General features: G+C 41.0%; 1 protein-coding gene and 1 long non-coding RNA gene across 2 annotated transcripts in view; one reads left to right on the top strand and one right to left on the bottom strand.

Moving 5' to 3' along the window:
• Window positions 1–3,388: 3,388 nt before the first annotated feature.
• Window positions 3,389–4,674, bottom strand: LOC145441778 (uncharacterized). Its single transcript, XR_013915887.1, has 2 exons — window positions 3,785–4,674; window positions 3,389–3,705 (listed from the first exon to the last, which is right to left on the bottom strand). It is a non-coding gene; the product is annotated as an uncharacterized LOC145441778 (long non-coding RNA).
• Window positions 4,675–13,149: 8,475 nt separating this feature from the next.
• Window positions 13,150–13,766, top strand: part of LOC145441772 (IgGFc-binding protein-like) — a 52,014-nt gene continuing 51,397 nt past the window's right edge. The window contains exon 1 of the mRNA XM_080319714.1: window positions 13,150–13,443. Within this exon, the coding sequence (XP_080175840.1) occupies window positions 13,279–13,443 (165 nt within the window). The 5' untranslated portion in view covers window positions 13,150–13,278. The remainder of the gene's footprint in view (window positions 13,444–13,766) is intronic.

Below are 13,766 nucleotides of genomic sequence, written 5' to 3'. Positions count from 1 at the left end.
GAATGCCTAGCCGGGGCTTGCCCCGGTAGCGCTCATAACAAGCTTTCACTATCTATTCTCTCAAAGCCGCGCACAATAAAGAAACGGTGATTTACTCTCTCCTATTCGTAAAATGGCCGAGCAACCGGGGCAAATATGCCTACTCGCCCTTAAGGTGTGATGTAACAATCGTATCTATATCTGAACTCGGTTACCGTAATATGCGTTGAGTCGACCTTTGCTGGAATAGGTCGATTTTGATGGTGTTTCGCACCATGATAATTCTTGAAACTTGGTATGATATGTCGTGAAGGTAGTATTTAACACTGCTCCAAGTTTCAGGCTTGCTACTTAAAGATAATGGTAGTAATTCCGTTTCCGAAGTTCAGTGTGTGCTGATCTATCATGTACATTGTACATAGTACAGCAAACAGATTTTACTCAAAAGCCGGTATTGGTCTCCATTGATTTTGACGATGTTCTATACCGAGATCGGTCATGACATTTGGCACGGTAAGTGTTAGTATCGACCGCTGTAACAAGTTTTAAGTTTGTCACTGAACTATGTGGGTGGTAATTTCGTTTCCAAAGTCGAGTAAGAGCTGACTCTTCATTTATCGCCAACAAATTTACGCAAAAGCCGTTATTGGTCTCTATTGATTTTAACGATGTTCCATACCTAGATCTGTCATGAGCTTTCACACGGTATGTCTTGATTTTAGTATCGAACACGGTGCCAAGTCTTAAAGTTGACACTCAATGATTGAGGCAGTTATTTCGTTTTCGAGGTCGAGTATGGTAGAGATGCGCGCTGATCTGATACTTAAGCCTAGTGCACATTTGCGTAAATCGTACGCGCGTACGATTTTCACTCTCTCACTAAGTTGGCCAAAACGAGAGCTTACGTCATCGCTGATGGAAAAGTGAGAATAAATTTAGCGCTGTGCCGCACGTTGTCGCTGCCGAGCGTCAGCAACGCAACAATCAAAATCACAGACCATGAAATTCGCATTGTACCACTAATGGCAACAGTAACAAACTTTGCACTTGCAGTATATACGGACATACGGTACTATAGTAGCAAGGCAATTTGTAAATAAACAATTACACGGACGAAACACATGCACTAATGAGAAATTTGTAGGTTATAGAGGAAATCTTTTCGTCTGCATAAAATACGTTTGTCCAACTGAATAATAGTAGACTCCAACACTTTTAAATGCAACAAAGATCTGCCACGCGCAATGACAGTAAAGATATTGTCATTATAGTGCTGTGCACTGGCGAGGTTTTCACTCAGATGCTGACCTATTGATGAAGCATATGCTTGGTAATCGTCATAGCAGTCTGTTATGGTAGCCAATTTGCACTGACATGCGAGCTCAGTGTGATCATTTGCACATGTTTTTGGCCGAATCAGTTAAGCGATATGCTGCTTAATACGCTCAAACAATCTTATCACAGTGGCACTTGTATTGGTAGACAACATTGCTTGCATTAAAGGCAGGAAGTACATATTTTCGAGAGTTGGGCAATGGGCAACAAGGATTTCGTCGTGTAGGCTACACCACATGCGTGTTAACGCTGAAATAACAACGGTGAACAGCCGATTTAATAAGCTTTTCAAAACGGTTAGACACGTTACCTAGCCAAGGTAGGTGTAAAAATGCCGGGCATTTTTCTGGAACATATTTGGGAGCTATATCTGATTGGGAGCTTGGCAAGTCAACAATACGCGCGTACGAATCGCTCTCTCCGCGTAAGGGCTGCGTAATGCCCGCGTAAAAAACGAGAGAAAAGAGGCTCTTTACGCGACGAGCAAACGAGAGAAGAGCAGAGAAAGGAAAGAAACTACCAATATACTTTACGCGTCCAGTACGCGCGTACGAATTACGCAAATGTGCACTACGCTTTAGCCTACCTACGTCATTGTGGATCTCACGCAAAAGCCGGTGTCGGTCTGTGCTAATCTATAGTCTGCGTTCCATAACGAGATCGGTGATGATATTTCCAATGGTATATCTCGATGATCGCATGAAACAGCTAACCAAGATTCTCGGTTTGCATTCAAATATTCACATAATTTTATGTTCGCCAATGTCCATTTCACTGTGAAATTGTGGCCTTCAAACCATTTGCTTACAATCCCCTGTCAATTGCGATAGCTATTTCACTTTCGATGTCGGCTAACAGCTGATCATTCGATCAGCCTATTCCTCGATCTATTTTACTCAAAGTTAGGTGTTCGTCTGTTTGCATTGATTTTGACAGTGTACCATACCGGAATGGGTTATGAGATTGCGTATGCTACTTCTCAATGATTTCTTGTAACAGTATACTAAGTTACGGCTTTTATTCATGTATTTATTGATTAATATATTTTCCAACGGCGATTTCGCAGCAGACTTATAGACAGTAAGCCGTATGTGTTGTGTCACAGTCTCCAGTTTCAAGGCCAAAATGTCCCACGTTGTTCCGAGACCGAAGTTCCGAGGCTGCTGTCCTTAGTTCTTCAAAGACCATTCAAATTGATGTTCTGGATTCAATATGACAGGCCCAATCTATGAGATAACAATTGCGTATGTGTCCGAACTCGTTGACCTTTCCAGTTAGGCTTACGCAATCTCTCGAGTTCTAGTCATTGGAATTAGTCAGGTCAAGTCAAGTGCGAACATGAATCGTATTGAATCTTTATTCCGTACGTAGTTTACGCAGTTGCCTTTAGAGCGAAAATGAGAGGTCTAGAAGTTGTCCAGTCTATTGATCCAATCGTACGCCGGGTGCCTCCGCTTTGGTTGCCTATTATCACCTGGTCGTAACCAGAGATGGCCACAGTCCGGTTCAGGAGCCGGAGCAGGATTTCAATGTTTTTTTACCTGGCCGGACTGGATCCGGATTTCGAATTTGGGGTGACGGTCGGATTTTAGGGCCTATCGATTTGCGTAATCTATAACTCTACCATGAAATCAAAACGCATGCTACTAAGGATGACCTGATACTTGATTCGTGGCATAGGGACGATTCTTAGTTCACGTACATTTTGTAAAATATTCCTTTGATTAAAAATAAATGAATAAAACATTTGTTACCACACTTCAAGTCACGGCTCACCGGCAAACCTCTCGCGGCACCTACGTTAAAATCACTGTTGTCGGGAAATTCATGTGACCATCATAAAGTTACTTTTTTACGTTGGAAAACGCCATTGTGACGTCATCTTGATAAAAGTCGCTCGCAGCCCTTGCCCCACCACCCGATATTGTCACGAGCCGCCACTGATTCTGTCTGAAAACGTCCCCGGTGTTCTTACGGAAACAGAAACAATCTCAATACATATTAGTCATTGTCGTCACCCACTATGGTATGTGCTTACAACTGAGTTAACTTGAGAAATCTGGCACAGACTATGTTTCTGAAACTTGATGAATTTATTGTAAGGAAATTTGCATTATCAAACTTGAAAAGCAGAATAAGGCAAAACACAAATCCGGACATAGTAGGCCGACCATTTACGTGACTTGAGACAATTGTGAAAGATGAAAAGACAGGTATTATCATTGAAGAACATGTTGAGAATTAGGTAAGCATAAAAACAAAATGTGGATAACAACAGGCTCTAGTCTCAGGCAGGCTCATAGGATTTCAGTGTGGATTTATTGAAGTTGTGATACTTCTGACGGTGTAGCTCAACAACTTGCAGCATACTTTTCTTTTGGCGCTCATCATCTGTGATGATCGAAGCAAAGTCGGTATTGAGTTTAACTCCTCGTCCAGCAGCGTCATTAACGACTTTGACATTACTTACAAAATGGCTCATTTCATTGTATGTTTCATACTTAGGCCATTGTTCCACAGGCTGATTCAACCATTCTCCAGAACACTCAAATTCGTTGAACAAATGCCATGACTGAGGGCCCACTAAATCAGCCAAAGTGGTGTTATCCTCTATAGTCCCTTCTGATGAGAGAATGCGTGGCCCGCGTCGATAAGATTGCGGTTTTTCAACTTTCAGTAGGCGGCTTGCAATACTTTTTCTGGTATCGCAACTTTCTTTTTCTGAGAACAAGGCATAAACCAAAGTTTCTTCCACAATGTACCATGGATGCTTCTTCAACTTATTGAGAGCAGATTCAGCAACATCTTTATCGGTAGTTTTTTTTTTTAAATTGTTGAATAATGTATTTTCAGGTCCAAAAATGATTGTCCAGACACTCTTTACCACCAACTCCAATACATGATGGCGACAAGCATGATACAACATTTATTTACCTAGGCGGTCTTCCAGTAACTTTGCAGCTCCTTTTTTCCATCCACTATTCCTTGATGTCGTGTCAAATACCAACGTGGCAATGGAATTCTGCAAACTCCAAGTCGTTATCAAATCAAATGCAGTTTTAGCTTGGACCTCTCCTGTGGCATTTTCAATCTTTTGAATTCCAAGTAATTTTCCATTGGTATGCAAAGGATGAGAAGACAAAATAACAGCAATGCTTCATACTTTGTTCCATACCTGTCTTCTGTCAACTTTCCATCCCAGTGTATAGCAGCATGATTCGGTAGGTCTTGTTGAAATGACTCGTATATTTCATGCGAAATCTCAAGACGATTAGCTTCTCTACGTCTCTTTATAGTTGACCTGGATAGCACAAAGTCATTTAAGTCCCCACCGCATGCCTGTATGAAGGCACTAATCAACATAGTGGTAATCTTATAGCTGGCGACCCAAGCGCAAAATTTATTTAAACCGGTCTCAATCGAAAGATATATTCACACTGATTCCGAAAATATAAATTAAAATCTGGTCAGGGCACTGGAACCCCCCTAAAATCGACCTCAAAGTTCGAAATTTCCATTGTTCTGAACAATAGGGGCGCCTGAGCTGAATGGTCAATTGACGCCTCGTACTCATTGTGACGCCATTGAGCGTTTCGGCGAAGTCGAGCCGTGTTCTCCGTGACTCTCGGAGTATTTAGCGTCGTATCAATCGCTGTAACGCGAATATGTCCCAATCAGAGTAGTTTTCTCGTAGTGCTTTTATAGATTTCGATAAATGATTGAACTGAAGACTACGCATATCAACTTTACATTTACTGGTAATGCATAATATAACAGGCCATTTTGCGTCGTATCAATCACTGTAAACGAATAGGCTACCTCTATAATTACGACGCGCATTTACATATTTAGCCAAATACAAATTAGAGCACACCAGTTCTTATCGTGTTAATTTACGAAACATTTCCATCCTCATAATCTGGTAAAACTCATTATGAGTTCGTACATTCGGTCGCAATGCTTTTCAACCTTAAGCAGATAAAATTTTGCTCTACGTTTTCTGATGAAGTTTCGTCGTCGCGATCTATTAATAAAAATATGTCGGACTTCGTCACCCCACGAAATTATTTTTCGAGTTTGAATTTTGAGTTGTTCGGAACAATCGGTTCGGAGTGGTTCCATTGTTAATCTCACATTTTAATTTGTGTTTCGGATTCAGTGCGATGCTAACTTCTGATTGACACCAGTTGAATAAATTTGAGCTCTCTGGTCGCCAACTAAAAGGCTACCATTCATACGCTGCTTTTAGCCGGCTGTTGTGTGCACTGTGCAGCCTCATTTTGCCACCACCAAGTTGCTGCTACGCCACTGACCTTCACTATCACGTATTTCACCCAGGGGCGAATACACCATTCATGGCATTGACTATGACGTTGGATCTTGAAAAGAAGCTCGATACCTACGATGTTTCAATACATTGTGTATGAGCACCTGTATCAGGCGAAACGAAATAATTGGTGTGGTTCACAGTGGAGTGATGGTATCCGATTCTGTTGAGGCCTTTGTATAGCCTTCCCATCCATCGGTCTGAATCAGTGATTCCCAACCGCGGCCCCCAGCTAGCCTTCTTGCGGCCCCCACAAAACTATTGAGAAATCGATTTATGAAAAATTATATTTATAAAATACTCTTGCGTGCCGCATATTTTGCGGCCCGCGACATCTTTCATTATAAACGCAATTACTAATGACACGGTATTGTTACAAATTAACTAAGATACTTAGCTCTTTTATCGCACCGTCTCTGTTTCGTGTGATTACTCATTATAGAAGACAGTGTGGTTCTCAAACGGGGGGCACGCGCCCCCTTTGGTGCGTGAAGCATCTGAAGGGGGTGCGAAGCTGCAGTCAACTGAAAAAAAAATTCGCGCTGCGCGCAATTTATCCCCAATTCAGAGTTATTTCTCTGTGTATAGTCCGAATTTCATATTTGAGAATTCTCTAATCAACAGCTATAACCTTTGACGCCATCAAACTAGCCGTTTGTATTGCTAGCATTCTGGTTGCATTTTGTTATACGACGATGAGGGGGCACGAAAATTTTCCCTATCAAAAGGAGGGGGGCGTGACTAAAGAATTTTGAGAACCACTGCTTCAATGTGTTCTCGTTTCTTGATATATGCTCCACTTCAGATTGTTATTGTTTTGAATCGTTATTCGGCTGGACTCTGGTTCAAGAGAATCCCGCTAGTAGGCCTACACTTTTAGAGAGTGTTTGACTCACTGCGAACGGCTGTTGAGATTGCCGACGACGTTACAGAAGCATCGTTTAAAATTGCTTCGAATATAGCTAAACCAAAGAAATCTGATATAGAAGGTGTGATTTCAATAAAATCGTAACATACTTTGCGAATATTTGCTGTTTCCGGAACTTAGCAGCAAGGACAACATCACCTGACAAATTTCGAAGATACAATCGTCTGATTCAATCCTGACCAGACGAGTAACATCAATATCAGTCAATCTCTTATCGCCTGTTCTGAAACACGTTGCTGCGTAGACTACTTTTATACAGCCTGAGATGAATCCACCGACATTGTATAACTAATTATATCTGGTTGAATTTTTATCAGAGTGGACAAATGCAGAGAAATGCTGGCTGGGCAAACGTGGGGAGGGGACCAGCGAAAAATATCAACTTGACAAAGCTGACTTTTGTAACTATTGGTACAGGGCCCCAGGCATGAACGGAAAGGAAAAAGGTTGATTGGTTTGTTCGGAAATGCCCCCAAACACCAGACGTCTTCTCATATCACTCAGAGCTCAATGTGATAATGGTCTCTGTAACGCAAAAGTTATAGTAATTTTATACTTGCTCGCCCACGCATTGAAACAGAGAGTTCGGCTCTCTGGTGGAAGGATTTGAAGTTGCATATATACCGACTTGACAACGAATGTAATGAACGCTCCATGAAGGGATGTAAATCGATTTACATGCGCCGCTAGAAGATACATATTCTCACAAGCAGCAGCTGCAAACTTACGAACGCTTTCCATTATTACTTGATAATGCATAAAAATGTACTATAAATGCCGGTATACGACTGGTAAATAGGCTACAATAGCCTAAATTTAATAGTAGCCCATGAATACAAGGTAACATTGTTCTGCGGCCCGCAGCGTCTTTTGCTGTTAAAATGCGGCCCGTTATACAAGGGAAGTTGAGAACCCCTGCCCTATATTGTCAACTGTGAATATCAATTCACTATGACGTCACAAATGAATATTCGTTACGTCATGACTCGGAAAGAAAAACAATAAAAACATGTTTTAAACAAGGCCCTTGTTTTAAGCATGTTTCTTTCAAATTGATTTTTGTTTTAAGCACAACCCTGGTGGTATCCTAAATTTGATTTGCACTATCACAACTTGAATTGTTGTTGGTGCTCTTGCGCCACCAAAGGACGACATTCATATGGAAAGTCCAAATTGAGCAGACAGAAAACAGGTATTTTACTTCGTAAATGAATAAACCACGGAAAGGATAAGCAAAGTACAAAACAGCGAAGATGCAATCAAGTTGCTGGTAGCGAATAGCGATGCAGATGCGGGCCAAGAAGGTTCAAAGTGCCCGAGCCCGTATTTCAGAAACAAAACAGGGTGACAATACTAGTCTGCGCTACAGATTAGTGCGGAGCATGGACCGGAGCCGTATTGGATATCCGGTCGGATTTTTACAATTCTGACCGGACCGGATCGGAGCCGGATCACTACTTTTTCTGTTACGGCCGGAGCCGGATCGGAGCTGGATCACTACCTTTTTGACACGGCCAGAATCTCTATGGATAAGCATGACTTTTATAACTAAATAACTACCAACCAACCACACGCAAGTAACCGCCAAGCCATTGCGAACATAAACGAGGCATATTTATCAATTCACGGAACCCCCGTACCGTGAAGGGCCGGATTTCTGACCGGACTTTTTCATTTTTGGCCGGAGCCGGACCAGAGAATTGGGCATCCGGATCGGAGCCGGACCAGAGAATTTATCGATCCGCTCCGCACTGCTACGGATTACTGAGCCACGATCTGACTTACTCATGTCGGATATTGATAACATGCCACATCCCTTATCTCATATGTGGTTTGACTCCATTCAAATCGGTTTGAATCCTTACCATCTTTACATTAAATCGCAGTCATGTGGTGTTTTGAAATTATTTAAATATGTAACAAATAAACAAGCGAATGGCATCCTTTACGTATCGTGTCAGTTTCTATTTTGAAACCAATCCACCAAACCACCGATCATAAGAAATCAGAAAATGGTGTTTCGAGTACGCAAGTAATGGGGCAGCTGGTAGAAACTACGGATGAATTGCGGAATGAATTGTGATATACGTCGTTGGAGTAAGCTCAACCACTATATAGCTCGGGGCTCGGCAACCTCCGGCACGCGAGATGATTTTTCATTGCACGCCAAATGATTTTACGCAAACGACATATTGACACCATTTGCAAAAAGTGAAGCAGAAGTTTTCAAAATGAACAAAGCTCGTAGGCGATCCAAAATTATTTCGTAAATCGACTTAAAATTTTAGGCAGATTTTACTTATCTTAGAAATTTTTTGCCGCACTTCGCGCGGATTTATTGCAACCTGCTGTCTTGATTATAATGTGGGAACCCCAAATAAATAAATAAATATATATCTATATAAAAAATGTATTTAAAAAATATGCATAATGTACAGAAATGAATCAACCGTATTAGGGCAGTAGAAAGAACGTGAACCGAATATCGTATGAAACCGTTTGGATGCTTTAGTCTAGGAGTGTTAACTGTGCAGCCTACGGGAGTGCAACTATAATATGAACCTGCATTCTTGCGCTGGGCATTTTCACGCTAAATAAAACACGCTCTAGACATAAAGTTTCTGACAACATGCGACCATGGCGGCGTTAAAACCTTGAAACAAAATAACCTCCGCATGCTGGCCAAAACGTTCGACATTGATATGTCTATTTACTGTCAAGGTACCGAAGTGACCAGCGCCGAATAGTCCAGCGCACGCAGCTTGACCCGCTCGTATAATAAATGAGACCCGCCGAGGAAAATAATGAGCCCCGTGTCGAAATACGAATTTTGGAATCGTGTTCGTCTCTCGGAAGGATGTATTCTTTTAGCTTCGTCTGCTGTCCAAGCGATTCCAATATATCTGAAGCAACAACAATCTTCACCGCTTTACCGCGTCCTTTGCAGACGAATCTAGTGTCAGACGACCCTTAATGTGACACTAAACTGACTTGAATTGCATAGGGGTGGGCACATTTTTCATCATCAGACCATATCATCGTAACAGCACTGGTTGGCTTGTCACTTTACTCCCTTGGATATGGTACCGAACACAGTGGACTTGGAAACGACTAAATCAACCACAGAAGATCGATCATTTCGCGACTGAAAATAAATTCTGCAAATATTACGTACATGTAAGCGATAGCGACCAAAACTTATTCCCTTCGCGACCAATAATTCAAGAATCACTGGCGTAACGGATGCAATTGCCAGCTGCAGAAAAACAGTATTGGCATTCCTTGCTTGAAACGTTAAATATTGTTAAATTGGATGTTTGACACTCAAGCTGGTAATAATTTGACATTTCTTGACATTTTGGCTTGCTGCACACAAAAGGTTGCCGGCCCCAAGCATATTGTTCAGTTCATACGTCCGGAACTGCATTGTAGACGCTATGTCCAGTTTTCACGGGGCTTGACAGCATAATAGACATGACGAAGCCGTTAGGGCATTGGAATCGCGTGTCATTTAGAGTTCTCAACAGTCTTGATGAAATGAATGACCAAAATTTCGAAATTTAGCATATGCATACCAATTGTAACCGACAAAGGAGATTTTTGAGGTATCATTTCATTGATAAACACAGTTCCCGGGTCTATCGACGTCGATTATACAACTGATCGAAATAGAATATTACAGCAATAATGAAATCAATATTTCGTATGTCCGACATGGAATCATAGATATGAAAAAGTGACTGATAGAGATATGCGACTCTAAATTGAACTTCGGGTTATCTAGAAGGGGAGAAACGGCCAGTAATCTCTCCATATGTGTATACGACTCCACGTTCACTGAACATTTAGCAATGCGGTCGAAACTTCCTGCGCTGAAAATGGCAGATGTATCGGACCAAAATCAAAAAGTTCGATTCGTAATAATTGGTTGTCGGCGTCGCAACAGCGAGACTAATCAAACAGGAATGTCGGTTTCAGGCGGTAAATATACGCAACAAATTGACGATTTGAAGTCTGCTTCGTTGCAATTAAACTGCCCTTTCCAGCTATTATTCGCTCGACAAGATTACAGATCGTGGATTTGTGAATATGCTGTTGCAAAGAGCCAGATTGACCGATTATGTGTTTAGCGAAATTAGACTTGTGACATCATTGGATGTATTCACGCCTTCCGTATGTTGCAGAGTGAGTCAAGATATAAATTTGAGAATAATTATACATTTAATATGCGAAACGTGCAAATTTCCGAATTTCCGACAGGTGTATAGTCTTTTAAACAGCATGTAAAAAGACATTCGATCTAAGAGATCGACTGTACACAAGGAACATGCAATTGCGCTTTGAATGTACTGGAAATCGCGACAAGAGTCAGACTAAAATCTCAAATAACGCACCACTAAAATCGGAAATAACGCGTCGCAGTATATACAATATACATTCAAAATCATTGCGATGTGTAAAAGAATTATAATTTGCCACAAGCAATATATAATATCTTGAGACTGCTACATTTACGCATTTCACGCAGAGATTTTCCATCGGCTATATCAGTAGGGAGACATATGAAAAGGGACGATAGAAATGAGAAATTAATTTTGATATCAGTCGAATAGAAAATGTAGCAATGCGAAATTGTTATTTGTTACAACTCTCGAATATTCGATGCCACCCAATCCTCATTTATGGATACTACGGGGTTATTACTACGCGGGCGTTTCGTTCCGAAGGGGGGGGGGGGGGTGAGACTACGCTCATAAGGCACCATTTCGCGAGAAGAATACAACAGGGCTGTAATCCTGAGTCGTAACAGCGATAACAAGCAGTACAGCATGCGTTAAAAAGATGAGATAAGACAGGTTTTATAGCAATTGCCGCTTTGCTGCGGTAAATAAATCAGATTTGGAAGAATCTTATTTGACTGCGGATTAGCTTTATTCCAATGCAAGTTTCGCTTCTATATCATATCGAGATAACAAAAAATTAATTTCGCGCAATTACCGAGCTCGTGACTAAATAACTACGATTTTTCGATGATAGTCGGGAAATCGACTATAGCTTTGCCAGAAGATTGACATTGCGATTTCCACTCCCATATTTATACTTGGCACGCATACATCCAAATAAGAAATAGCCATAATATTGGTATCATCTGCGGCTGCATAGTCTACAGAAGAGTCAAGTCCTCATATTACTAGTAGAGGCGGACTTCGGTTCGGGTTATTTGAGTTCGGGATCCATTTTTTTTTTAATATTTCGAGCTTAAATCGGGCCGAATGATCCCCGCGACTAATCAGCGAGATGACAATGCTACTATAGATTCGGAGTCGAATCAAAATTCCGGCCGGACCCAAGGTTCGTTAATCGTTACCACCATTGTACTGCATAACTATATCTCATACATTGTATTGTCAGTAGAAGAGCTGATCGTAAAATCATAGTAGTATGTAACCATGCGGGTATGGTCCTAATGTAACCAACAGGTATTGTCCTAATTCCGACATATTGTTTTCACGAAAACGTTTTTTTTCGCATGACGTGAATAGTGTATAGCGAGTGGTATATAAGGTGCCACAAGAAAAAAGAAAAACATAACTTTTCGCCTGCTATGTAGGTGGTGCTACTACACTCATTCCGAACGAGTCATTAGCTATCAGCATGATTGGCACTGGAGTACGTGTCAAAATGTACCTACGTCATTTGCGTGACATTTAGGTAAAAATCGAGATTATTAATAAAGGAGTGATCTGATTTGTGCGTACAAAGAAACAGCTGCCGCAGGCTATACAAATTGAGCCATAACTATGATATCCATCTAAGATGCGTTCTTGGCCAAAAGGTTGAGGCTTCGAGATATGGGTAAAATACTGGAGCTTAGACAGAGAGGTGTCGTATGCTCGCATGAAGTATTGACAAATTTATAGCGTGCATCTAGTACGATGTATACAGTAGACGCACGCGACTTCATACGTAAATGTAGATCTGTACAAGATAGTGCACGCAATGCTCAGGTATCATATATCAATGTGCGATTTGATAGTCTCGTGTTTACGTAAACATGTAAAACATGACAAAGTCTCGTAAAATCCACCAAATTCGTGGACATTGTCTTGCTTCGTTCAGTGAATTATGAAGTTTGCGAAAGAGATATGATGAGTGTGTCCTCTGTTTAGCATTACCACCAGTCGGCACTGTGGTGTGGAGGATTGGAGTAAACGCATTTGCAGATGATCTAATGAAAAAACCAGCCACAATGGTAGAGGGATATATGATTTATCATCAAAAGGGTGAACCACACAGGCGAATTATCAGGATATAAAAACTATTTTAGAGACTCAATAGGTAACTAGATGTAAACTCTGCGAAATATCACTGGTTTTGCCACAACTTCGATATACAATTGATCATTATATTCATATTGAAATAAATCCGAATATTTCAGGATGACTCTCGTCAGGGGTGATTGTCAGCAACTAGAACATTGTATACCAGCAATCGTATCACAAACTATCACGCCGCCGATATACGTAATGTGCTGAGATATATTATTCGCAGATGTGTAAGTTATCATGTACAGCAGATTCAGTAACACCAACTGCATCTGTACACAGATTTTTATGCCGTGATTCGATCACGTTACCTATATATGTAAACTTTTTCATATTTATACTGTGAGCAATCGGAAACAGACATTCACCACCGCATTCAAGGCATGAATTCGAGGAAGGCCGCGTATCAGGCCCTGCCTTTTGTTACTTTTTTATATATTATTCTCTGCCTGATTGGAGATGGATCAGGGAATGTTCAAGCGACGCATTTCCGGGGCGGAACTATATCTTGGAAACCAAGCGACAGTTTTTCATTAACTTATAAAGAGGTATGAACTGATAGACTAGACGCGATGCATTTATTTTCTGTTATAAGTGAATCACAATGCGATCGTGCTCATCAATAAATGCATTGTCCTGTTGGCAGCGGCATTAGCGGAAATGTAGGTCTGCAATCGCTATCAAGTTTTGATTTTACAATAAACATAATTGCCGGTATAGGATGGATGAATCTTGTTCAATTGCTCGTGTTCAAGTTTATCCCACAATCAGTAAGTCAATGTACGTACATATTTATATTTCATGTAGACCTGTGTGGAATCAGTGTCCTGTGCTCACACTATATTCTATTTTTTAATTATTTTTTATCAAA

This window comes from Botryllus schlosseri, chromosome 6 (genome assembly GCF_051294905.1).
Source record: "Botryllus schlosseri isolate E-star chromosome 6, Bs_hap1, whole genome shotgun sequence".
NCBI lineage: Eukaryota > Metazoa > Chordata > Ascidiacea > Stolidobranchia > Styelidae > Botryllus > Botryllus schlosseri.
Note: the sequence above shows the minus strand (reverse complement) of the source record. Positions and strands in the feature narration are given on the sequence as shown.